Source organism: Megascapheus bottae, chromosome 3 (genome assembly GCF_031878675.1).
Source record: "Megascapheus bottae isolate mThoBot1 chromosome 3, mThoBot2.hap1, whole genome shotgun sequence".
NCBI classification, from domain to species: Eukaryota; Metazoa; Chordata; class Mammalia; order Rodentia; family Geomyidae; genus Megascapheus; species Megascapheus bottae.
In genome coordinates, this window is record NC_143511.1 from 31,690,816 (window position 1) to 31,718,161 (window position 27,346).

General features: G+C 44.0%; 2 protein-coding genes across 2 annotated transcripts; both read right to left on the reverse strand.

Annotated features, from left to right (window-relative positions):
• Nucleotides 1–1,031: 1,031 nt before the first annotated feature.
• On the reverse strand, nt 1,032–18,947 carry LOC150065222 (spermatogenesis-associated protein 31A6-like). Its single transcript, XM_090329339.1, has 4 exons — nt 18,915–18,947; nt 5,699–5,753; nt 4,897–4,957; nt 1,032–4,650 (listed from the first exon to the last, which is right to left on the reverse strand). Exons 2-4 carry the CDS (start codon nt 5,727–5,729, stop codon nt 1,032–1,034), a joined length of 3,711 nt encoding a protein of 1,236 aa, XP_090185465.1. The 5' UTR covers nt 5,730–5,753; nt 18,915–18,947.
• LOC150065223 (periphilin-1-like) lies at nt 18,798–22,757 on the reverse strand. The gene is made up of 2 exons (XM_090329795.1): nt 22,531–22,757; nt 18,798–19,472 (listed from the first exon to the last, which is right to left on the reverse strand). The coding sequence occupies exons 1-2, from the start codon at nt 22,637–22,639 to the stop codon at nt 18,835–18,837; spliced, it is 747 nt and encodes a 248-aa protein (XP_090185921.1). The 5' UTR covers nt 22,640–22,757; the 3' UTR covers nt 18,798–18,834.
• Nucleotides 22,758–27,346: the final 4,589 nt, after the last annotated feature.

Consider the following 27,346-nt stretch of genomic DNA (forward strand, 5'->3'; position numbering starts at 1 on the left):
CCCACACATATTCTCAGTGTTGTCAATAGCATTCAGGAAGTGAAGATTTGAATTTTTCAAAACCAGCTGGGATTATTCAGATACTTTACTAAACATACTCTGTTTGGGTGTATCAACAAAATGCTATTAGAATTTACGTGAAAATCATGTGTTGTATCTTCACAGTTCCTAGCCTCTCAGTGTCGTTTCTGGTATAGACTGCCTGAATCCGTAGAAGAAACACCTCAAACTTGTTTCCTGTAAAGCATTCCAGTTCAAGGTTGATGAAGCTTAAAAGATTATCCAGGTATGTTGCTAGGCACGATTAGTTCATGCCTGTAATCTTTACTCAGGAGCTGAGATCCAAGGATCACTGTTCAAAGCGACCCTGGGCAGAAGATCCAGAGAACCATTCTGAAAACTGTGACACTCACCTCCAATTAACCTCCAGAAAACACAGACGCTGTGGTTAAAGTGGTAGAGTGCTAGACTACACTATTCTCTAACCCTGATTAAGGTCTTGGATCCCAGTAAAGGGAACAGTTAAAGGATGCAGAAGCTAACTCCTAAATCCTCAATAAATCAGTTGTTAACATTCTAGATGACACACAGGCCTGCTGCTATGCTTTCTGGGAATTCAATGACAAACTCAAGTGACCCAAGTCAGAGCAATAGGATCACTAGACAAGAAGGGCAGAATTGCTTTCCTTACAGACCCCTAGCATCCAGGGGTTGCCCAATCTAAGTCATGCAGAACAGCCTAGTAAGCTATCACCCCATGCATCCAGATCCTAGGGAATACTGCAGACTTTCTGAAAAGGCTGTAGTGACTGAATGGGCACATTCAAATAAGGGCTTTTAGCTGACAGTCATCAGTGGCATTGTATCATGTGTCCACCCCAGCCACACCTGCTTAGAGGAAGACCACACACTACCCATCCCTCTCCCAGACGAAGGCACTGAAGGAAGCCACTGCATGCATTGAGCGTGAAGACTGTATTAAACACTCCACATTTGAGGAGGGAGACGTCATCAGTACCCAGCCAATGTACTCACACACCAAAAACAGGCTTGCGGTGCACGGGCTGCAATTTCTCGTGAGAAAAATGGACCTCACAAGGAACCAAGTGAGCAGCATGGCATGCATGGCTGACCATTAAATGGCTAAGATGACAGTGTCGTGGGCAGTGGATACGCTGGCCTGAGACATTCATCCCTTTTGGTCTGTGCTGGCAGGCATGACTGATTAGAGACACTGGCTTTCGGGGAGGCAAGTCTGTCCCAGGGTGGTGATAGTGTGAGACCCTGCTCTCATGGACAGGGTGCCTGGGGCCAATGGGGCTGGTTTGGGGAAAAGACGCCCCGGTGTTCTTTACTTGGCTTTGTTGTGGGTAAGGAGGAGCTAAGTGGTGGTGGGAATATCCAGCTGTGGGGGCCGGAACTTCATGTAAAGTTTTCTTAGATGCAGAAGGCTCCTGTGGAAGGCCCAGTTTTTCCTCTAGGATCCTTCCTACAGTGCTCATAAGCATCTGTGCTTCAGGCACTCCACTCTGCCTGAGCGTTCTGCTTGTGGATAAGTCTTGCTTCTTAGTATTGGCCGACTGGATCTTGGGGTTTTGCTGGCAGTCTGCCTGACTTTTGGCTTTAGAGGAAAATAATGCCATAAAAAAATTCTTGATCCGATTTCCAAAATGAATCTCTGGAGGATGCTGTTCTTTCTCTGACGCAGATAGGGAAGAGTTCTTCCTTGCACTTCTTGCTTTCCTGACCTGGGCAGGAGAGTTCAAATTCTGTCCTTGTGAGGGCCTTGTTCCTGCAGGCTTTGCTTTCTGTATTCTGGGCCTCTCACAGCTCTTTGCTTCTTCCGGGCCATGAAACACCTTGCTGTACCATGGGCCATCGGTGATGGAGGTCTTAGGTTCTTGCTTTGTGCTGTGCCCTCCCGTTCGTAATGGAGAGCTTGACTCATAGATAGTGGACGTGCTGCTTCTGGAAAAGTTCTGTGAGCTACTCAGAGAACTCTGTGAAGCCAGCACGTTGGTGCCAAGCAGCACGTCGGGTCCACATTCTTGCAGGAAGGTGTCAGCGTCGCAGTCCTGCAAGTTATCATCAAAAGGTGGACTTTCACTTGTACTGCTAGATTCTGCCTGGTCTTTCAGGCATGAACCTGGTGGATGCCTAGCAATCGAACTTCTGGAGGTTAATGGCGTTCGAGTGGTCCTCAGAAATTCTAAAAGGTTCAGATTTTGTAAGTCTTTGTTGACTGACCAGTTAGTGGGCTGTCTCTCTTCCACCTCAGCCATTTCAACGGGATCTTCAGTCATGTCAGATGCAAAGATCTCTCGTATGGACACACCATGGCAGAGGCTTTCTTTCTCCTGTGTCTCACATATGCCCATTATTGGGCTGGTATTTGTCTCTGGACTGCTTCCCTCTGATCCTGGCACAATATCCTGGTGCCAGGTACTTCCTAAAAGGCTACACGTTTTGGAATTGGAGAGCAGTCCCTCTTTTTCTCCAGGTGGAGAGACCACTGAGGGATCACAGTGGTGACTACCCAGTGTTCTGCTCAGGGTTTCACGTGGTGGTGCTTGAGGAGGCTGTGTGGTATGACCTGATTTTTCTCTCCCTGGCATTTTTGGCAATTTGTCCAGAGCTTCTCCCTGGAATGCATCCCCCTTAGAGGTGAGATTGGCCCTGAAGTCACAACAGGCCAGGTGTGGAGAAGCTTCCTGGGAAATGGCCACAGGGAGAGCCTTTTTTAAAGTAAGGTGATTTATGGGCTTGAGAATCTTTAGGGACAAGCCCCACTTATGCTTCACCCAATGCTTCTTGATATGTGCCTCCAGCAGCTGTTGGGTGGCAGCATCCAAGAGGAAAGCCTTCTGGAAGGAGCTCGTGCAGGTTTCCCTAGTATCCAAGGGTGCTTCTGTACCAGTAATGCTGGAGCTGGAGTTTTCAAGGGGGGCCAAGGCATGGTCTGTTGAGCCCCTGGAATGACTAACATGCAAAGGGACTTTGTCCCTGTTGATCTGATCCCATTTTTTTATTAAATGGGCTCTTAGGGCTTCTCCTAGACTATTCATACCTGAATAAATTGGGGGAAAATATTCAGAATCACTATGTGATGATCTCATCACGTCATTTTCTAATTCTCTCATCGTGTTAGCTTGCACACCATCTGCTGAGCAGCTTTCTGCATCCCTGTCCAGTTGTGTGGCTACCCCAGGGCTGTGATGTTCCAGGTCCTTTCTGGAGTTCCCCCATTGCTGGGATGCAGAGCTCTCTGAGGTTCCTCTCTCTTGCCTTCTGCAGCAAACGTCTACATTCCTGGAGTTCTGTGAACACCCTGGCTTGTCCTCTGCCTGGTCTGTTACTCGGGATTTCTTCCCAGAAATCACCTGGATCTCACAATTTCTTTTATGGAGGTGCTGGATGAGCCTTTCTTGGAGGTGGTTTTCCAGCTTCTTCCTCATTTCAACGCTGATGAATTCACCTGGAGTCTTGATAAAGTCTCTCTGGTGTAAGAGGCCCTGATCTTCTGTAAAGGCCTTGAGAGACTGATTGACCACAGCGGGTAGAATTCTCTGACTTTCCAGGTGCTTCCTGGCAAGGTGTTGTTCTAGGTGTTGGACAACAGGTGGGACTGTACAGGAATTCACTGGAGGTGAATGAGAGGATAGGACTGGCATATAGGATGGGATATGGGCCTGAGCTTGGCTGTCAGCCAGTGGTAGAGGCTGGGGCCAGGTCAAGGCAGGAGTGTAGTTTTGTGATTGGCTGAAGTGCTGCAGTAAGTGCTGGGGTGGAAAGTGCTGTGGAAGTACATTATCTTGGTCTTGTGCTGGCATGAAATTATAGAAAGTATTGAATAAAACAGAGGGTAAGACTAGTGGCTGCCCAGACATTTGGACAGGAGCCACCAGGGACTCGCTGTGCAGAAAGGGAAGGCCCCAGAACAGCTGGCTGCATTTCTCTAAGACCATGGGGAGAAGCAGCTCCGGAGACTCAGGGAGCTGCTGGTATTCTCCCTTGGTGTTCCAGAAGACCTGTGGGATGGCCGCGTCCTGGGCCCTGCCCAGTGACTTCATCATGTTCCCCAGAGAATCCAGAGGGTGTTCTTTCTCCTCCCCAGCGTTCTCCTTAGCCCTCTTACTAATCACTACCTCCAGCAGCTCCAGGATGTCAGAGTTGAGGGCTGGGCTAGGAGAAGGCACCCGAGAGCTGTTGGTTGGAGAGCCGCTCTGTGGGGTGCTTTCTGGTGGAACTTCCCTGAAGTTAGATGGAAGACCAGAGTTTGAGTCATGGCTGGGTGGAGTGCAGGCCACAGGTGGAGGAGAAAGAGAACGGGGAGGAGAAAGAGAACGGGGAGAAGGATGTTCTAGAGGAATCAACAGCTCTGGAGGCTGAGGCGCAGTGTGGTGTGACTGTGTCTCAGCAGGAACTGAGGAACATGTCTGGACTGGTGACAAGGTAGAGGCCAGAGGCTGCAAGCCCTCGTGTGAAGGAGCTGGGGAAGCCTTTGGGGACGCAGTGCTGGAGAAAGCGTCCTCTTCACAGTGTCCAGCTGCCGGGTGGGCTGCAGCAGCCGCTGATTTGACAACTTCACCTAGGGTGTCTCCTTTTAATAAGTGCCTGGAGCTGCTGTTGTCACTGAGCTTCCCTAGGTGGCTGCAGGAGACAGAGACAAACTTTCTTCAGCATCTGATAGGCCCAGGAGGATGGGCAATTGTGACTACCTGCTGTCTACCTACTGAAGCACACCCTGCCATCTTTTACACAGCCCCTAGACTTCTCTGTATCCCACATCTTCCTATCAGTGCCATCCTGTGCCAACCCGAAGTCTTCCTCAACCCCGAGATAACCCCATTCTCTAGAGAAGAAATGCAGGCTCAGTCACAAGAGGAAAATCCTTACCTGGTAAGAAGGGAAACTAGATCGTGAATGTCCTCAAGCTCTTCCTGAGTGTCTCTGCAAGCTAGAAACACACACTGTGGTTATGGCAGACATGGGAGAACCCCTAGATTTTACAGGAGGGGGAATGAGACATTCCTTTGTTAGAGACCATGGAAGATCCACTGGATCTCAAATTTTTATTCATGGCCACAAGGCAGGTTCCAGTGCTAAGAGGGCTTAGAGAGGGGTAGTGCTTCTTTATTTACAAGGTGCTTTCAACTCTGCCAAACTATGGCCTACAGAAACTCTCTTGAATCGGAAGGAAAAGGATCTCATGTGTATTATAATTCTTAGGGATGTGAGTTTGTCCACACTGGGACTTGGAGGTCACACCTCCCTATCTAGGCAGGCTTGCCTCAGCCTCCTAGCCCTCCTTTGTGACATACCTCCCTCTCAAGGAATGCTGTCTCATACATAGTCTCTTTAGTTCCTCCCCATGTGACAGACCTCACTCTCCAAGGAATGTTACCTCACTTTGCCTTTTGGCCATTCCTCCCTTTGTGACTCATCTCCCTATCAAGGCAGTGTTACCTCATACATAGCCTCTTAACTCCTCCCACTTTGTGACACACCTCACTATTGAGGCAGTTACCTCACAGCCTCTGAGCCCCTCCCTACTTTGTGATGAAGCATATCAGCTTCATTCCAAGGGGATTTCTGATTACTTTCCTTCTAAAGGCTACCCAAAACTGACATCCTTGGCATCCTGGCTCTGGTTGTCAAGAGTCAGAGATCTCCCCTTGAGACAAAATGCAGAACTTACCTTTCAGAGCACTTTTATTCTTTCTCCTCATCTGGCCTCTCTTCTCCACATGATGCTGAGAGATGAGAGAGACAGGATTTAGACCTCTTTTCTCCTTTCCCTAGACAAGTTCAGATACGTGCTGTTCCTGGATAAAATGCTGCTCTCTTCCTTTGTCCCTGCATTGTCTTTCCCCATATTTAGTGTGGCAAATTATTTCTGCTTTCACAGGACCACACACCCAGGTTTCCAGTTTCCCCCAGCTTCCTGTTTTTTGCATGTTGACCTTAGCCTCTGCTGGGAGCTTTGTGTGGGCTTGGAACAGCCCTGTAAGCAACCTAACACTGGGTAAAAATGTGGTACTCAGGTCCTTGGTGTGACATGAGGTTGAGAGTCCAAGTCCCCTCCCTCTCAGGAGCTCTGCTCTGGGATGCTGAGTTTCAGGGTTTTGGCTTTCTAAGGAATTGCACTTTGAAATCTCCCTTGAATCTATCATTTTTCAGTGAATACATTTCTATACACTTGCACACCACCGAACATATGTGTGAGTTGTAAGCTAAATCTAGCTTCCACATATAAAGGAATACATGATCTTGTCTCTGACCCTGCTTAATTCATTAATTTTTCCAAGTCTGCTTTCTTCACAAATTGTACAGTATGATTCCTTCTAATGGATGAGTAAAATTCCATTATATATGCATATATATGTATATGTCCATCTTTGGGTGGTCTGTCCCTGGGGTTCTTACCTTCCTCATCTTGTTCTTTCGCACAGGAGTGGGTGAGGGTGGATTTCCCTTGAAGCAGGGCAGGAGCAGTAGCAGGAGGAAGAGCCCCACTCCACACACAATGGCAAGGGACATGTCCATTGCCAAGGTGGTGAGGTCGAGGCTCAGCCAGGGGATGGCAAGGCTTTTCAGTGAAGAGAGGGGATTCTCCATCATCTGAATCGCACTATTGCTCGTGAGCAACTGAGCTCTGGGCATTTCCTTTGGCAACATATAGTCAATGAAGGCTGACATCACAGAGGCCTGCTTTGCAGTAAGTCACAAAGGGGGAGGGGTGATGCATAACAAAGCCCTCCCCCTGCCTCTAGCTCAGCACTTCCTTCCCTCCTGGGCCTCTAGATTCCCACCTCCAAGTTCACCTGCTTGGCCTGTGAGAAGCAGACCTCAGTCCATTTCTTGAGCTTTCCCCCTTGAACCCAGACATTAGCTGTTCTTGCAGATCACTGTTTGAAATCTGCATTTTTCATAGTTTTATAAATTTTTTTCTTAGCTCTGGAATGTGTTGTTTCACTTGACTTTGTAATTTCTAGATCACTTCTGTGTGCAGTTTCCAACTTTCCCATGTAACTGGAAATTCAGTTCTCTGAATTCAGTATCAATTCACAAGTAGTAAGATTAGTGTCAAGCAAAATAAAGGTGTAGTAATTTGCAGGGAACTTGAGAACTATTTGAGCTACTATGTGAGGAAGAATAGCAGTGGGAAAAGGACAGCTGTTACAGAGAGGACCAGGTTGCATGGACTTTCAGATGGACTTCAGTGCTGAGTCCTGGCATGTAGCCGAATGGTGGGTCTTGGGCCTATTTCTAAACGTGCTGACCCGGTCTCTGGAGATGTATTCCTTCAGTACCCTGGTAAGCGAGCTCAGGATAAGACAGTGATGACTTTGCCTGGAGTAATAAAAACCATCCTGAATTTCCTGTCCTAATACTTCACCGATCAGCCTATTTAGATGATGGTTCCTGTTATATTTTCCCCACTCTCATTTTTATCCACTAATGTCTTTGAAAAGGGGTATTTTGCCAGGCACTGTGGCTCACACCTGTAATCCTAGCTAGCTACTCAAGAGGCTGAGATCTGTGGATCATGGTGCAAAGCTATACTGGGCACTAAAGTCTTTGAGCCTCTTTGTCTCAAATTAATCACAAGAAAACTGGAAGGGGCGCTGTGGTTCAAGGGGTAGGGCAGTAGCCTTGAGCTGAAGAGCTCAGGGACAGTGCCCAGGCCCAAAGTTCAAGTACCACAATGGACAAAAAAAAAAAAAGGTGGGGGATGGTGAGTGGGTAATTGTACATGCCTGACTCCTTCCTGTTGAAATGAGTAATATCCTAGATGACCTGGTGTCTCACATCTATAATCCCAGCTAAGCAGGAAACAGAGATAGAAGATTAAAGTTCAGGGGCCGGGAGTTTGGCCTAATGGTTAAAGTGCCTGCCTAGCATGCACGAAGACCCGGGTTCGATTCCTTGGTACCACATACATAGAAAAAAGCCGGAAGTGGTGCTGTGGCTCAAATGGTAGAGCTCTAGCCTTGAGAAAGTCCAAGGACAGTGCTCAAGCCCTGAGCTCAAGCCCAGGACTGGCAAAAAAAAAAAGATTAAAGTTCATTCTAAGCTCAAAATCCAAAAAATTATATTGCCATATATTCTGCAAATAATAGCAAATGACCACGACCTAAAAATGTATCAATAATAAGTAGTGCTGGATAAGAATTAGTTTTTCTCCTTCTATTAATTACAATAAAAATATATGAAAAAAAGAATTAGTTTTTCTCTAGCATATGTGTTGAAAATAAGTTGAAACATGACTTCTACTGGGGAGCCTAGCAGTTTGAGAGTCTATTTTGTGAAGCATGAATAATGACTACACTTAGATGGCTACCAGTGGCTCATGGCCATAATCCTTACTACCAGGAGGCTAAAGAAAATAGAACTCTAATTCCTTGGTAGCTTTTTACTTAGATTGTTGGGCAGTTGTATACTTTGAATTCAGGACTTACTAGGCTGAGATAAAGCCCCAGCTTTTTCTTGCTTTTTAGTTATTTTCCAAACATTTTCAGTTTATTTTTCTGGTATTTTTTTTTTTTGCAAAGCCAACATTGGACTTTAATTCTTTACCTGTGTCTCCTGCTTAGCTGTGATTACAGATGTGAAATGCCAAGTCTTCTAGGACATTACTCCATTTTTAACTCTTTTTAGATTAAATTTTTTACATTATAGTCCATATTTATGCCAGAATTGAAGTGACCATAAGGTAGAAAAGAAAAATAGATGGGAGGACTAACATTGTTGGGAGCAAGAGTGGAATCAAACTGTACTTTGATTTGCATCAGATAATTGCTTGATTGTCTTATTGTTTTTTGGCCTTCTCCTGTTCAATTGATCTGAGATTTACCATATGAATGTAACCCCCAACAGTTCCCTGATTAACCATCTGGATGTAACACCTGACAGTGCCCTGGTCTCAAGGAGGGATATAAACTTTGAGTTGAGAATAAACGGGGCGCTGCAGTTTTTGCCTGGGCTGCAGACCTCCCGGACCCGATGTGTTTGTCTCTCTTCTAATTTTTCCAGTCCCTGCCCCCTATTTCAGGAACCCCAATTTGCTGCCGGTAGGCCCCAGCATCTGGCGCCCGAACAGCGACCCTGAAAATCTGGGACGACGGTGGAGGACCCCGCTGTGGTGAGTAACACATCGTAGGACTATTAAGAGAGGATCTTAAGAGAGTGTATAGTCAGGAGTAAAAATTATGGGTCAAGTTAATAGCCATAGGTCATTTGTACCGATCTTAACAGACCTACTTGAAGCCCACGGAATGTGGGTGGAAAAAGGGGTGCTTCAGAGCTTCCTACAGTTTGTCGAGGAGGCATGCCCAAGGTTTTTAGAGGAGAAATTCCAAAAAACCTGGCAGCAGATAGGAAAAAGAATTCAAGAATACTATAATGTATATGGCCCCGAAAAGACCCCAGTAGAGGCTATTGATGTATGGAATCTAGTAAATGAATGCATAGATCCTCAACATGAGAATGCTGAACTTAATCTTGAATTAAGGGAAATTTATGAGCTAAAGGACCCTTCTGAAAAACCTGAGGCTGAGCCATATGCAGCAGCCCAAGAGAGTCTAAGTGAGATCTTGAAAAGGGAACAACAACTAGTAGATATTGAGTATCAGAATTCAGGTTTGAATATCAAGGAGGAAAGTTATGATGAGTCAATGGAGGGCCAGGTGGCTACGATAGAGAAGAAGTTAGAAGAAATGCTACATTTTCTATCGAAAATGGGGATGGAGCAGAGAGCCCCCCCAGAAGTAGGAAAGAAAAATGACCCTCAGGCCACTATGATGTCTGATTCTAAACCTTACCCCTCACACCCACCGCCACCGGCTGCAGCCTTGCGGCCTCAATCCCTTTTTCAACCTTTAGGCAAGCCTAAAGGCCCTAGCAACAAGTCCCTTTTAACAGGCACCACAACCAGGCACAGTGCATCGCAATTAAACCTGACTCAGGCTGCTAGAGAGAGGGAAGATATTTCAGGGCCTCGATGCTTCCCTGGTTTAGTTGATCATGATGAACAAGTATACCATCAACCTGTTCCTGTTAAACTATTACAGGATTTAAAAAGTGCCTGCTCCCAATATGGGCCAACTGCCCCTTTTACTCAAGTAATATTGGAGGCCGCGTGTGCTGGTATTGCATGCCCAAATGACTGGAAGCGGCTTGCCAGAGCATGCCTTAGTGCAGGAGAGTACTTATTATGGGAGACAGAGTTCACTGCACAGTGTCGGGCTAAAATTGAAACAAATGGGTCTAAGAACCTGCCTTACACTGTTGATCAGTTGTTAGGAGAGGGAACCTATAAAAACACCGAAGATCAATTGGGTTATGCAAAGGAGGCCTATTTACAAATAAATGCTGCGGCGAGAGAGGCTTGGAAAAGGTTACGCAATTCCAATCGTACAAAAAATCTAGTAGAAGTTAAACAGGGACCGAATGAACCTTATCTAGAATTTTTGTCTCGATTAATGGAAACTGCAGACCGCCTAGTACAAGATGAGAACGCAAGGAGGATTATAGTTAGACACATAGCCTATGAAAATGCCAACGCCGCCTGTCAGGCGGCTATCAGACCCCATAGGAATAAGGGAGGAATCACGGACTTTATTTCACTGTGTGCTGATATTGGACCCTCCCATGTACAAGGCCTTACTTTAGCCGCCGCTCCTCAAGGAAAGACTGTTACTGAATTTCTAAAATACAGAGGTCAGCGGCATTCTCAGGATGCTAGACCCCCAGGGCATTGCTTTTCTTGTGGACAAATAGGACATTGGATGACGCAATGCCCACGCCAGGCCAGGTTAAAGAGAGAAAAATCACCTGGCACATGTCCACGCTGTGGTAAAGGGAAGCACTGGGCTAAAGATTGCAAATCAGCAACAAATCGCAATGGCTGCCCGTTTTCGGGAAACTGGAGAAGGGGCCAGCCCCCGGCCCCGCAAAACCATGGGGCAGTCCCTCCCTCTTCTCGGCCACAAGTGCATCTTCTAACAACCCCCCAAGATCAGTCTCCAGCCTCCTCCGTGCCACCCCAGGCAGTGCAGGATTGGACCTCTGTTCCTCCACCTGCTCAGTACAGGGGGAGCTAGAGCCACTCCAACCCCAGTCTCACCCTAGGAGACAAGGATTAGGGTATTCCTTAACGGGAGCTGTCGTTTGTCCTGCCCCTCATGCTGATCCCATAAATTGGCTCTCTGAAGAACCGGTATGGGTCGAACAGTGGCCTCTTTCACTAGAAAAGATCATTGCAGTACAGCAGCTGGTACAGGAACAGCTGGACTTGGGACATGTGGCCCCTTCTAACTCTCCATGGAATTCTCCAATTTTTGTTATAAAGAAAAAGTCAGGTAAATGGAGGCTGTTACGGGATTTGAGGAAAGTGAACGCCACAATGGAACTGATGGGGGCCCTACAGCCTGGCTTGCCTTCACCCATGGCAATCCCAAAGGATACTTATAAGATTATTATAGATTTGAAGGATTGTTTCTGTACTATACCCCTGGCGCCTCAAGACTGTAAGCGCTTTGCCTTCAGCATCCCCTCTGTTAATTTTAAAGAACCCATGAAGCGATATCACTGGCTTGTGCTTCCACAGGGCATGGCAAATAGCCCAACTTTATGTCAAAGTTTTGTAGCTAGAGCCATTTCTTCCACTCGTGAAAAATTTTCTTCTGTTTATATTGTTCATTATATGGATGACATCTTGTTGGCTTGTTCTGACCCTATCGTCGTACGACAAGCCTTTGGACAACTAAAGCAAGATCTGAGCCTCTTTGGCCTTATAATAGCAGCTGAAAAGGTTCAGGAACACCCCCCTTTTACATATCTAGGCCATATATTAGGCCCACACTATTTTAAAAGCCAAAAAATACAATTAAAAACTTCACACTTAAGAACTCTTCATGATTTTCAGCAATTCTTAGGAGATATAAATTGGCTTCGGCCTTATCTAAAGCTCTCCACAGGAGAGTTAAAACCCCTCTTTGATCTCTTAAAAGGAGATACCAACCCTACATCCTTATGCGAATTAAATCCTGACACCAGGAGGGCCATCCAAATTGTAGAAAAGGCAATTTCCCAGCAACAAGTGAACTATTGTGACTATTCTAAACCATGGGGAGTTTACATTTTAGCTACTTCTCACTCCCCAACTGCTGTATTGTGGCAGGATGGCCCACTTTTATAGCTTTATCTACCATCAACACCCGGCAAAATGCTGACCCCCTACTACGAATTGGTAGCTAATCTGATACATATGTGCCGAGTGGATTCCCGTAAATATTTAGGTCAGGAACCTCATTTTATCTGTGTCCCATATAATTTACAACAACAAGATTGGCTATTCGCCCATTGCGATCCTTGGGCCATTGCTTGGGCCAATTATACGGGAAAAATTTTGCATCACTACCCGTCTAACAAACTTCTCCAATTTGCTGCGTGTCATACGTTTCTATTTCCTTCCATAGTACGGGCCTCGCCTTTATCTTCTGCCGCTTTGGTATTTACAGATGGATCCTCAAATGGAACGGCTGCTTTGACCATTAATGGGAAAACTCAATCTTGGGTTACGGGTTTTTCCTCCGCCCAAGAGGTGGAATTAGAGGCTGTTTTACAAGCACTTGTCCTGTTACAAGACGAGCCCTTTAACTTATACTCAGACAGTCAATATGTAATTCGTGCTCTTCAAGTCATAGAAACTGTTCCCTTTATTGGAACTACTAACTCCAACATCCAGACCCAATTTCGCCAAGTACAAACTTTGCTTTGTTCTCGCAACCACCCCTGTATTTTTGGCTTTGTTCGAGCTCACACTAATCTTCCTGGCCCTTTAAGTGAGGGCAATGCGGTCACTGACTCTGCCACCAGAGTTTACTTAACTCAGGTTGAACTTGCTAAGCAGTCACATGCCATCCACCATCAAAACAGTCGAGCCTTGCGCTGACAGTTTAAATTATCTAGAGAAGCAGCACGACAAATAGTTAAGACTTGCTCCAACTGTGTCCCTTTTTCACCAGCCCCCCATTTAGGTATAAATCCACGAGGACTGCTTTCTAATCACATTTGGCAGATGGATGTCACGCATGTTCCATCATTTGGCCAATTAAAATATGTTCATGTTACTGTAGATACTTATTCTAATTTTATCTTGGCCACCCCCCTTGCTGGGGAAGCCACTAAACATTGTATTTCTCACTGCATTCGATGTTTTGCTATGATGGGAATTCCCTCGCAAATAAAAACAGATAATGGCCCTGGCTATGCAGGCCGAGCATTTCAATCCTTCTGCCATTCCTATAATATCACTCATATTACAGGCATTCCTTACAATCCTCAAGGTCAAGGCATCATGGAGAGAGCTAATGGATTATTAAAACATCAAATTGCCAAAATACAGAAAGGAGAGTCGTATCCCGCTACCCCTGTGAATATACTTAATCATGCTTTATTTGTTTAAAATTTTTTGAATTTGGATTCAAATAATTTATCTGCTGCTCAGCGATTCTGGGAAAAAAGAGAGCAGCGTGCTTTTGCCTTAGTAAAGTGGAAGGATCCCCTAACTGGTGCTTGGCATGGACCCGATCCTGTTCTAACCTGGGGTCGAGGGCATGTATGTGTTTTTTCACAAGGAGAAAATGACGCCCGCTGGCTGCCTGAACGCTGCGTTCGGATCGTGGAGAGTGACAGTGGCCATCCAAGCAGCGACTCACTGGGCCTACACCCCCACCCCTCCAGTGGTGCATCCTGCGACGTGGGAAGGACCTGAGTTATTTGTGCATGTCAATTGGGACTGCTACTGATCCACTTGTTCCACACATTCATATGAGCTGTGTTTCTCCTCCTTTTACTATTATGTAGGGACCTTTTAACATATTCATTGACTCTACACAATTTAATATGTGACATTATTTTGTCTTTACCATCCCTCTTCTTAATAACCTTTTTTGTAAAAGATGCCCAGGTGAAAAGCAAAGGCCTCCAGAGGTAAGTAGAAGTCGGCCGACCCCCTGTATGTCTGTGTTTTATTTTATTTTATTTTATTTTTGTTTGTTTGTTTGAAAAGGTGCACTGTGGGCCTAAAACAGAGGCCTGGGTGGTCAAGGGACGCCTTGACCTCCCCTCCCCTTCTGAGTTTCTTGTCGATAACAAGGCATACCTGAGAGTCCCACCAGCAAGACATGTCTAAATCTAAAAATAACTGTTTGGTGAAAACATTCATTTGAGCTCATGTTTTTTATGTTAAGTGTATCTGATTGAGTCCAAATTTCTTGTTATATGTCAATGTCTGATTCTGTTTAAAAGTCTCTGCTTCTCTGTCTTGTTCGTGTTACATAGTTTTCCTTGGGTATTTTGTTTTGTTTTGTTTTGTCCAGTTTTGTCTTTAAAATTGGTACCAGTTCTAAATATGGATCCTTATGGTTTTTCTGCGTGTACACAAGCACATCCTTGTTATCTTTTTGAATATTTCTGGGAAGTAAAAAGTTTTTCGCTCCACTCGGGCCTGGTATGGCCCCTCCCAATTGGCTGCAGCTGAGGTGAGCAGAGGCCAGACAAAGCAGCTGCAGTCTTCATCTAGTTTCCTTTTTCCTACAACCTGCTGAAGTGACAGTCTAGAGACAGTTGGTGGCAGGACACAAACTTCAGTCTTTAATTTTAGCTAGTCGCTTTGTTAAAAAAGGCTTTGTTTTAAAACTTGGTTGTCACCCACAAGAATAAGATTAGCAAAAAACCTTCATGATACTAAAATTTTCCGGAAAATGAACGGCCGATATTAATTTTGCACGCTTTAAGATCTTTGAGTATGAATGTGTGTGCGAATGGGTGTGAGTGAACATGTTCAAGGTTAAATTGTCAGCATGCTGTATAAAACAGTGGTTGAGCTCATTTGAAACACAAAGGGAATTGGGTAAATCTAAGTCTGAACTTCAAAAAAATTAGTAGGTTTGAATGTTTCCTATATCTCAAAGGTTTATTGCATTGTCTTAAAGAAAAGCTGGTAAATATTTTTCTAGATCCTGAAATCTGCATTTTATTGCAAGGCATACAGCTGTTTACATTGTAAACATTGTATCCTGTTTAGCACAGAGGTGTTAGGGAATTTGGGATTTATTACTTTAAGTTCAAGTTTGGAAACATGTATTAGAGATTTCAATGTAAAATTGTTCATTAACGTCAGAAACTTTGCCTGTCTGTCTTTTCTTGCAAACTGACACTAGAAATCTAATGGTAAAATGTGGATAATGTGATTAGTATTTTAAAGGAATGTTTAAAGGTTTATCTCCATGCAATTGGGTGTATTTTAAAAAAGGAAGGAAACTAAGTCCAGACTTAGGCTTTTGGTGCACTGATGTCTATAGTTCTTGCATTAGGGAAAAACTGTTATTTGAGTTTAAACTGTTGTTGGAGTTTTAGACAGTAATCTAAACTGCAAAAGAGCCCCTTTTTTCTAAAAGACAAGAGGAGTGCCTTGGGCCCTAGGGGGCCTGAGGGCAGAAGGAGTTCTTTGTGCCCTTAAAGGTTTTTCAATTGCAAATAAAGGCTAAGGTGTTAATTGTTTAAGCCAGTATCAGTAAAAGTTATTAAGAACATTGGAAATGGGTTTCTAAACAATATTTGAAAGTGAAGTTGTCTTAAATGTTTAAAGAAAGAGAAAAAAGGAAAATCAGGACTACCAAAGTAATTGCTTAATTGCTATTTCAGCTTGCTCTTGTAAGTTACCTTATAGCAACTTCCAGCTAGCCCATGGAGAAGGACAGCAATCTTTATTCAGATGTAACTTTGGCTTTTACCAGGTTCTAGGTAAGCTCATGCTTAGAGACTATTTCTGTATTGACCACCTTGTTGCTTTAATTGGAGTAACGTGGCCTTTTGTAGGACTCATTGATCTGAAAGCCGCAGCTTTGAGCCTGCCTGGGCAAAGCAAAGTCCCTGTGAGACTGTGGTGTCTAATCTGCCAGCAGAATGCTGGGACAGAGTTGCTTTGGAGCTTGAAGTGGCAGAATGCTAGCTCTGAGCTGAAAAGCTGGGGGGAAGCACTCAAGCACCAAGCTCGGGACTCATAGTGGTAGGGTGCTAGCCTTGAGCTGGAGAGCTGAGGGACAGTGCCCAGGCCCTGAGTTCAAGTCCAGCAACTAAGCAAGTGAAATGCCAATGGGACATTTATCCCTGTGTGGAGAAACACTACTGGGACACGATGCAGAAAGCCTCTGCTTGGATGGCAGAGATGGTGTCAGATCTTAGTCACTTGTGCTTGGCCAATCAAATTAATCAGAGCCGGGGGGTCATAGGATAGTTTGTAAGCATGCCTTACTAATGCCCGTGCCTTTCATAACTGGGCAGGAACTTGTCAATCTTCTGTGATAGTGGGTAGTTTAAAGTCTTAATTGAGCGAAATTTTTATTTATTTATTTATTTATTTTTGACACCAGCCACAAATTCAGGAAAAGTTTGTGGATGTGAGGCTTGTGTCTCTATTAATCTGTTTAGATCTGACAACTGAAGCATTGTTAAGGTTGCAGAAATTTAGTTCCCCAGACAATCAAGAAAAAGCCTTTGCAAATGGGTGCTATGTAAGCTACACTATTGTAGCCAAAGATGGTTTGTGCAGTTGTTAAATGTTAAATATGATCTCCAGTTTGGAGCAAATTATTATTCCTGATATCTAATCCTTGCAATCCCTGATAAAACAGGCTAGGCTTCTTAAGGTCCCTGGTCAAGCACAGAGACAACGCCCTTGAGTCAGCTTGAAGAAGTCACAGAAGCTGAATCTCCGCCCATCAATCCCCTTTAGATGAAGGGACCAGTCATTTTTGGAAAGTGAGACAGGATAATTAGAGATAATTAGAGATAGTGGAAAGAATAGAAATTGCACTTGTGTTTCTTTTAAAATAAAGATGGGGGATATGTCGGGAGCAAGAGTGGAATCAAACTGTACTTTGATTTGCATCAGATAATTGCTTGATTGTCTTATTGTTTTTTGGCCTTCTCCTGTTCAATTGATCTGAGATTTACCATATGAATGTAACCCCCAACAGTTCCCTGATTAACCATCTGGATGTAACACCTGACAGTGCCCTGGTCTCAAGGAGGGATATAAACTTTGAGTTGAGAATAAACGGGGCGCTGCAGTTTTTGCCTGGGCTGCAGACCTCCCGGACCCGATGTGTTTGTCTCTCTTCTAATTTTTCCAGTCCCTGCCCCCTATTTCAGGAACCCCAATTTGCTGCCGGTAGGCCCCGGCATAACGTAATTGTTAAAGTTTCCCTAAACTAATAGTAACTAATATTAAAGAATTCTATATTTTGGCTCAGTGTTCTAATGGTATCAGTTAGATTCTTAACTAACTGGTAATTCGGTTGCCTCAGTCATGAAGGACTGCTTCCTAGCTTACTGCCCACTCTCCTTTGTTTTTTTCAAGAATACTGATGCTTTAGGAACATCAAAAAGCAAGAACAATAGGGGCCAGGAGTTTGGCCTAATGGTAGCATGCTTGCCTAGCATGCATGAAGACCCGGGGTTCAATTCCTCCGTACCATATGCATAGAAAAAAGCTGGAAGTGGTGCTGAGGCTCAATTGGTAGAGCTCTAGCCTTGAGAAAATCCAAGGACAGGGCTCATCCCTGAGCTCAAGCTCAGGACTGGCAAAAAAAAAAAAAAGTAATAACAACCCACCCTGATTACAGAGATGAATAGATGACTAGTCTCTAAGCTGTTTGTTTAATCATGAGCATGTGATCAATCAGCCATTTTTTACCTATGGGCTTATGAAAATGTAAAACTCCAGTCCTCTGGTATATGCTGAAATTTTTCCTAAGAAAGGTGTTGGAGCAATCACATCATTAAAATGATTATCTTTCATTTCAAATTGCTTTAATTCTTATTATGTAGTACTTATAATTTTGTCAGAGTACTCAATAGTCTCAAGAATATTTTAATAGAGAAGGTGCAACAAGTTCATTTATTTTAGGAAAATGAATTTATTATAGACTTTATTGTAGAGGTTTTAAATCTGTTTTGCTGCTGACTGAGAATTCACTAAGATAGCAGAGTATTAGTTTATTAGGATAGTACCCTTGACTTGCTAAATGTTACAAGGCCTAACAAAAGCAGACTCAATGTAAAATCACAACTCAAATGCTAATGATTTTTACATGGCAGTCTCTGCTACAAGAATGCTAAAGACTACTCATGTTTGGTCTGGGAGCATGGGCTAGTGGACACGACGAGCTCATCTAGCATACAGGAAGCCCTAGGTTCGATTCCTCCTGAACCACCTACACAGAAAAAACCGGAAGTGCCTCAAGTGGCACAGTACTAGCTTTGAGTAAAAAGTGCCCAAAGACAGTGCCAGGCCCTGAGTTCAAACCCTTGGACTTGCTCATGTTTAAGTGGAATTATCACTAACTAGAAATACACTCATGAGCAAATAAATCACCACATGTTCTGGTGGAAGACAGAAGACTGTAGAACATTAGGAGATACAAACAGTCGATCTCCAAAGAGAGTACTTTTCAAAACTTAAAAAATTAAGCATTACTCTACCATTAGGCCAAACTCCCAATCTTAAGCATCATTTTTGGAATGAGGGCATGTATGTGACTATGAGAAAGGACTACTTGGCTTACATTGAGAAAACATTTGAAGTAAACTATCTTTACAGAACTATTTTAGATTTTAACTGAATTGGAAATGTGGTCATACATTATAAAGCATTTCTCTTCATCACCAAAGTTCCATATATTAACGAATTACACAATACAGAGGCAGTGTTATTAAATGTAGAAACATTTCTTTATTTATTTTGCCTGAACACTAATTCTTCTAAAAAGGATCTCCAAAATCTTGAACAGATTTATCATACTCTGCAATGAAATGCTTCAGCTCTTCAATACACCGCTTACCTATTTCTTGTAAATTCTGCCTCAGAGCAAACTGTATAGTCTGTTCTAATGAAGGATCCTTTTCAATCAGCATTTTCACCACCATCCCAAAAGTTTCACAGTCTTGCCGGTAAACCTTTTCAATCTCCTTCATTTTTGATGCTATTGCTTTAGAGCGGCTGTTTAGCTGACCATCTTCAAATAATTCTATCCAGTCTGTTGTGTTTGACTCTGGCTCTTCGGGCTGGTCTGCAACTGGAGGGGCAGCCAGTACCCTCTTGGATGAAAGAACTGCTGAAGAGCTCCAAGTTGAAAGGTCTCGGGATGTTTTCAGAAACTGAGCAGATCTCTCTCCCCTTCTGAGCTGAGGCCTGTGGGAGGTGTAAGGTTTGCCGCGCTCTGGAGAGTAGCTCCTGCTGCTGACACTGGAGCCGGATCTGCTGTGTGGAGAGTCCTTTCGACCTCCAGGTGATTCTCTGAAAAATGCAGCATCCCTTTTATGGGGAGAATGGTCCCTCAAATAATGTGAAGAGTGGAAACTCTGGCTTCTGAAACCATCTCTCTTGTCCCTCTTGGAGGCTAGACAGCAAACAGGACAGAAACAGAATGCCGAGTTTTCATCTATGCATGTAAACTGTGACTACTGATCCATTTAGACCTTAAATACATTTATTTCATGGATATTCTCATTCCTTTTTCCTCTGAATGTTATGGTCTCATGATAGTAATTAGGTTTTTTGTTTGTTGGTTTTTGCCAGTCCTGGGCTTGAGCTCAGGGCCTGAGCACTGTCCTTGGACTTTCTCAAGGCCAGAGCTCTACCACTTGAGCCTCAGCACCACTTCTGGCTTTTTTTCTATGTATGTGGTACCAAGGAATTGAACCCTGGTCTTGGTGCATGCTGGGCAAGCACTCTACCACTATTCCAAACTCCGGGCCCCAGTAATTAGTTTTTAACATCATTGACTTAACATTTCTATAATCCTACCATCATCACACTTTATGTATCAGACATCCTATTTATTACCATTTCCCAGCTTAACTTTATTGTGAAATGAAAAATAAGTCATCAAGTAAAAGCAAACTCAGTAAAACTAAAATAGTCCATGCTATTTTCCATTGTAAAGCCTTTTTCTGCCCCCAGGAACTTGCTGTACTTGATGTACAGCAGTCCATAACTCCTTTAGACAGGATAGTGAATGAGCTTCAGTTATGTGAATTAACAAAATTAACTAGATGTTGTTTATTGGAAAGAATGTTTGTATATTCTCTCTTTCTTATCCTTGAACCATGTTTCTGGTTTGTTACAAAATATTTGGATTGTTATCTTTGCACATCAATGTAAATATTTCTCCACTGAATTTTCTGTGGCCTTCAGAAAAATAAATTCAAGACCACTCTCATAGGTCACTGTTGGTACAGACCTCTAGGTTTAAAATTTCTCTCCATAGCCAAGGTTGTTCAATTTCACTGTAAAGTTCTTAAGTACAGCTTAACTAATAGTAAGTATTATCAAATACCATTTTAATGTGCTCAAAGCTACCTTTGCAACTTTACAAAAGTTCCATCCTTTTTTTCAAATATTACTTCTCCACCTTTCCCTCTGATATGATTTATGGAAACCCTTACATGAGAGTAAGCACTACAGAGAACAACATTAACAGCTATAAAAGCAATGCAAACCAGGCCTGTCATTTATGAAGCCTCATGAAAAAGCAGAAAGAAATGAGTGGTGTCAGTTTTACTATATTTTCACCCAAATCTTCAACATATAATTAACACAACAAATGCTAGTGACTTTTCTGAGTCTGTAGCACATCTCATGTCACACTACCCCCATTCCAAATGCTTACTAGTCACCCTTCCGGCTAGTATAGGTTATTAACAGCATGGATCACAAAGCCTGATGCTGTGTGTCTTGTCTATTTTAGGGGTCTTTTTCTCCATTTGTCTCTGTGAAAAATTCGCTCTTTTCCTTCACACTCAATTTACTTCATTTTTATCCATCTATTTAAAATTTTCATTTCAATAACTCTACCTTCAAATTTCTAATTGGCTCATATATACCTTACAGGAAATATTTGTTTCTCATTTCTGCCATCATTTTATAATATCATTTAAAGATTTCCAAAGAAATTAAGTTTGCAGCCAGGCGCGGTGGCTCACGCCTCTAACACTAGCTCCTCACGAGGCTGAGTCTGAGGATCACTGTTCAAAGCCAACTGGGGCACAAAAGGACCTGAGACTCTTATCTCCAATTAACCTCTAGAAAATGGGAAGTGGGGCTTGGCTCAAGAGTAGGGCAGTAGCCTTGAGCTGAAGAGCTCAGGGACAGCGCCTAGGCTAAGTTCCAGCACCATGACCCACCAAAAGAGGAAGAAGAAGAAGGAAGAGGAGGAGGAGGAGGAGGAGGTGGAGGCGGAGGAAGAAATTAAGTTTGTAGTAAAAATGTTTACACTCCAAAAATGTTCATTTTAAACCTTTGTGAGGCTTTTCCATAAAATTAACCTAAGGCTTCGCACTCTTACTCAGCTTTTGTTGCTCAAGGCTGGCAACTGTAAGAAAGTAACAGATGAAAGTTGCTCAGGTGGCTTCATGCACTTCCATGAGAAATGCAACACGTTTCTACAGAGAAGAAACTAAGAAGCCTAACGTTCTTTTCTCTTCTTGTTAAAATTTGTTTTAAATATAATTTTATTGTAATTAATAGAAGGGTTACATTATATTTGCCAGATAGGTGAATTACTTCACAAATATTGCTACCCTTTCTCATGTTTGTGTCCCCATTTCCCTCCCTCCATCCCCCTCCCCTCATCTTGTTTTCCCCCTCCCTTTCTTATTTCAAATAAACATATATACAATATACCAGGTAACAAAGTCACATACAGTAACAACGTGAGATTAACCATAAGGGCAATACAAGAGAAGAGAATAATATAGTGCCTTAAGAACAACAATCACACAAGATAAAGCTCTTGTTTCCATATCCTAGAGACCCTTTCATTTAGTGTCATCCTATATGACCTTATGTACCTAGGTTTTGAGCTATTAAGAAGCTGAACTTTTGTCCCTGCAGATGAAACACAATGATTTCAATAGCTGCAAATAATTTCTCTTTTGATTCAGCAATACCAAAATCGCCTCCAGGAAGAATGGTTTTGGAAACACCATTCAGGGGAGGAGTGAGTGTTTAGAACTAGCTGCTCCCATCCTCTTGGGAGAAATGCAGCCTTCTGCTAGCATCAGGCTTCAGTGAGAAGCTGGCTTCAGTGAGAGCTGACCTGTGGATGCCAGCAGCGCTGCTGAAGCTGGCACTCCCTGTCAGCAATCATCTTCTGCATGGAACTGGTGGTTTGAGGTGAGAGGACCCGCAGAAGCTTCATCCAGGAGTTCAGCCCTCCTGACTGGTCAGGCCCACAGCCCTGGCCTGGGGAAGAGAGGCCATTTTCCCCATCACGATCCCTGTTCTGTCTCTGTCTATCTCTATCACAGATCTGTCTAGCTCCATGGTCCTTAGTCCTTTCTCTTGAGTGCTCCATCTTCTTCCTAAAAGGTGGACACACTCTTAAAGCCCAGGAAGCCCCCATTTGCAAGGCCCTGCAAGCGCCCGCTGTGCTGTCTTCCTGGAGCTGCACTTACCAGGGCTGGGCCGGGCTTTAGGCTTCCCCAGCAGCTTTTCTCGCCTTCCTCCAGCCAAGCCCTTCATTCTTCTGCTGCTGCCGAGGGCCCTGTGCCCTGGCCCTGGCATCCTGGAGCAGCTGGCCCCAGGGCTGTCTGGGCCCCAGGGCCCACGGCTGCCCGCCTGTGGCTTCCCCGTGGTGCTCACCACAAGCCCAGTTGGCTGCGGCCACCCCCAACGATGTCCGTTTTCCTCTCGCGCGTGCTGTGTGGCCTGGAGCCGGGCTGGAGGTGGCTGAGCTCCGTGCGCTGGGCCACGCGCTCGAAGCCCAGGCCAACCCCAGGTGCACTGGGCTGGGCAGAGGGGCACCGCCCGGCAGGCTGGAGGGAGACATCCGATGCCAGTGGAATGTCATGTCCAGCTTGAAGGGAATGAGTGGACCCAGAAGAGGGAGAGGGCAATACAAGGAGAAATACACCCCGACCCCGGAGATGGGGAAATGAGCTCTCAGGGCTTCTGATCTCTGAAAAGAAGCTTTCCATTTGTGCTTGGGTCCTTACCCAACCCCCCCTCACATTTCCAGCCATGGCCCCAAGCCACTAAGACAACAGACGTGGAGACTCAAGATGCTACTGCAAGTGGACAAGGACTTCTGTTTGGACACACACTCGCACACACACACACACCATCACACCACCCACTGCTCTCCTTGTCTCCTTGTTCTATGACTTACAAGTATTTTTCTCAATCTTTATTGTGTGCAGAAAACATCAGGGGATATTGTGAAAGTTTGGGTTCTGATGTGGTTTGGGTTGTGGGATGGTGAGAGATGCCTGAGATTCTGGACTTTTATTAGTAAAGTTTCTAAATCATGCACCACATTTCGAGTTGCACAACATAAAGGAGTGGACAACCCTGCTTCCTCATTTCACCTGCGCTTGTAAACAAATCTGAACTGATCAGTCACCAAGGCACTAGTTTTCTGTGAAGTCTCAGGATGCTGTGGAGGCCAGGTGATTTATAAACTTGAACACAGTATTGTGGATAACATACTCTATGTGGTAGACTTTTATTATTGATAGCAATTGCTCCTTTTGAAGTACTTGTGGTTTTATAAGGAGCAGTACTTTGAATGAGTAGAGATTTTGCTAATTTGCTACTCTTATGTTCTTAAGAGATTGGTCTTCAAAAACTAATAGTAGCCCCTCTTCCCCCAAATACTATAAAAAGAAAATGTAATATTGTGTTTTGTCTCTCCTCAATATGTAGTGCTGTTTATGTATGCACTAAGCATTTGAATTACTTATGAAAAGCTAATGAAGAGTCAGGTGTTGGTGGCTTACACATGTAATCCTAGCCCCTCAGAAGGCTCACATCTGAGGATCACTGCTCCAAGTCAACCTAGGAATCCAAATCACTGAGACTGTTTTCTCTAATTAGCAACCAAAAAGCTAGAAGTGGAGCTTTGGCTCAAGTGTAGAGTGCCAGGCTTGAAGGACAAAAGCTAAGGGACAGTGCCCAGGTCTGAATTCAAGCCCTAGGCCTGGTGCATCCATACACACACACACACACACACACACACACACACACACACACACACACACACACACACACAGCTAAAAGGGAAAGGAAATAAAGCAACTAACAAGAAGAAATAAGATAAAAATTGTGTTGTGATTCCACACATATTAGTCATGTCTTCATGCCCGTGCTTTTACCTGGATCTACTCAGTCATCTTCCCTTGGATTCAATAAAAACCCAAGAATTTACTGTGACAAAGACTTTCTGGGAGAAAAAAAAAAACCTGATCCTGTCCACACTTTAACAGAGGAAAAAAATAAGATACCAATGAAAGTGTTGGGGTGCCAGAGGAGAATGCCAAACACATCACCACAAAGTTCAAAAGGCCTTTGCATGTAATACAATGTCACTCACTAGACACAGGATGAGATAGTGGATCATGTGTGTCTCTTCACAGAATGCACAGTACATGGAGAAATGTTTTAAAAAAGAACTGTTAGCCAGGATCATTGGTCTGTAGCTCTGCAAGGCAGAAATCTCAGGGTCCTGGTACATGACAATCCTGGTGGCATCCAGTAGGAAACTCTTACTTTTGAACTCAGCCACCTCCAGCCCCCCTGCAGGCCACAAGGCAGCAGCAGAAGAATGAAGGGCTTGGCTGGAGGAAGGCAAGAAAAGCTGCTGGGGAAGCCTAAAGCCCTGCCCAGCCCTGCTAAGTGCAGCTCCAGGAAGACAGCACAGTGGGCGCTTGCAGGGCCTTGCAATGGGGGCTTCCTGGGCTTTAAGAGTGTGTCCACCTTTTAGGCAGACTAGGAAGAAGATGGAACACTCTGGAGATAGAACTAAGGACCATGGAGCTAGAACAATCTGTGGTGGAGATAGACAGTAGTCCTTACTCAGACTCACAGTCACATACAGGCCCTCATTCCAAAAATGATGCTGAATCTTTTAAGCTTTGAAAAGGCACTCTCTTTGGAGATCAACTGTTTGTATCTCCTAAAGTTCTACAATTTTCCACCAGAACATGTGATTTTTTTTTGGTCATGTGTATATTTCTAGAGATAATTCCACTTACACGTGAGTAATCTTATGCATTCTTAATTTTTTTCTTTGTTAAAAAAGTTTATTGTTGGGGTAATGTAGGGGGTTACAGTTACATTCTTCAGGTAGTGGGTGCATTACTTCTCCCATATTTCCATGTTAATTCTTTTCTTTTTCCTAACCTCAATCCCACCAACCTTATCCCTTGTCTCTTTTCTCTTCCCACGACTGTGGGTTTCCTGCAGCACTAGAAAGTAGAAGTGTCTTATCCAGTCTTGCAGCAGAGCAATCCATGTACCAATCGTTAGCATTTGACTTGTGATTTTACACTAAGTCTGCTTTTGTTAGGCCTTGTAACATTTGGCAAGTCAAAGGTACTCTCCTAATAAACTAGTACTCTGCTCTCTTAGTGAATTCTCATTCAGCATCAAAACAGATTTAAAACCTCTTTAATTAAAAACTCTGTAATAAAATCATTTTCCAAAAATGCCTCTTCTATTAAAAGTCTTGAAACTTGAGTATTCTGACCAAGTCTTAAACGTTGTCCTATAATGAGAATCAAGGAGCAATTTGAGATGGGAGATGAGTATTTTAATGTGATTGTTCAAACACTTCTGAGGAAAAATTCAGCATATACCAGAGGACTGGAATTTGCCATTTTACAAGCCCATACTTAAAAATGAGTGATTGATCACATGCTCATGATTAAACCATTTATAGATTCATCATGCCTTTATCTCTGTAATGAGTGTTTTTTCTTAATTTTAGGTGTTCCTTAACCATCAAACATGTTCTTGAAAGAAACAAAGCTTTCTACTTAACTGTCACTGCTGTGTCATGCTGCTTGGTGCTTGCAATCTCAGGAGACTCACCCCTCCTCTAGCTGGTCTCCGAAAAAGGCCGAAACACAAAATTCCAAGTATAGTGTCTACTGTCTATTCGTTCTCTTCGAACATTTAAAAAAAATCCACTGTTAGCCAGGGTCCATCAGTAAAAGAGATCCTTCACATTTTAAGTATCAATTAAAGAAATATCAATACATAGAACAGAAGGTACCTTCCAGCCTCAGAGTTCATGGCCATAATAGGCACAACCAGAGAGTTGTTTCTAAGTAATAGGTTATGGCACAGGTGATAGAATACTACCCTCATGATACTTAGTCTATAATTCTCTCTCGCTCAAGAGCCTATCTCCGGTAGCCACCAACCATGGGAACAATGAAGAAGTGAGAGGCTATGTGAAGGGTTGACCCCACTCTTTTGCCTCATGCATGTAAGTGCTTGACATAGGCAGGGCAATCCAACCTGAATCTGGCTGTAAACATTCCACTGAGGGCCTACCCTGTATGGCTGTGAGGTGGAACTATGGAGCCAGGAAAGGGTTAAAGAGGTTGGAAGACCAGACTGGACCCTGTGAAGGTCTAGGCAAGACAGATGTGGAGCTGTTTGAACATTAATAAAAGCTTGAGACCTTGGATAAGGGAATACTTAATTTATTCTCTGCCTACTAGCTCTGCAGTCACTCCCTTATACTAAACTCAAGTAACACCTGTTCTCCTCACTCAGACTCTATAAAATCCCTGACTGGAACCCCTTCCTATCTTAGCTCAGCCTCCAAGCCTGTGGAGAGGTTAGGCTCCTTGTGTTGTGCCTCAAATAGCCCTGCCTATTGAATGGAGTCCTTTTCTCTTCTCTTCCATTTTCCTAAAATGTGGTGCCCAAATCCAGGAGAGGAGAAGTGCCAGGAATAACTGACCTCCTCCACTGAGTGGCGGCCCACCTCCTGGCTGTCTCTGATGGAGCCTCTGGTTACCCTCCCTCTTTCTTTCTGAGGCCTTTCTCCATGCAGAGCACAGAGCCCTCAAGCTTAATGGGCTCCCCCTTGTAAACCTCAGACAAGGCCCTATCTCTCCTCCTAATCTTTCTCCCTTTCCCCTGTCCCTGGACTTTTGTTCTCCAGGCAGGCAGCCCTCTGCTGTTTCCAGGGGAAAGTTTACTGTCCCTTGCTGCTGTGCCTCAATAAACAATGCTAGCCTGTGGAGAACCAGAGTCTGGCTTTTTTTCCTTTTCCTCTGTCCCCCATTTTCCTAACACTTTGAATTCTGCAGCAGAAAGGAAGTGAATGCCCCCAAAACACAGGGAGTGAGGAGAAAATCCTTTCCTAGCTGAGTGGCCCAACTATGCAGTTTTGCAAAAGACCTAGGAACCAAAGCCCAACTCTTGACTAATAGAAGCTGAGATAACGCATGTACCGAACACATAAATGTATGGTAG

Coding starts and splice junctions, on each gene's coding strand:
- LOC150065223 (XM_090329795.1), bottom strand. CDS start 22,639: ATGCCAGGGCCAGGGCACAGGGCCCTCGGCAGCAGCAGAAGAATGAAG. Junction 19,473..22,530: donor TAAAGCCCGGCCCAGCCCTG/GTAAGTGCAGCT, acceptor TTTGCTGTCTAG/CCTCCAAGAGGGACAAGAGA.
- LOC150065222 (XM_090329339.1), bottom strand. CDS start 5,729: ATGAGGAGAAAGAATAAAAGTGCTCTGAAAG. Junction 4,958..5,698: donor GAATAAAAGTGCTCTGAAAG/GTAAGTTCTGCA, acceptor GTGTGTTTCTAG/CTTGCAGAGACACTCAGGAA. Junction 4,651..4,896: donor CTAGTTTCCCTTCTTACCAG/GTAAGGATTTTC, acceptor TGTCTCCTGCAG/CCACCTAGGGAAGCTCAGTG.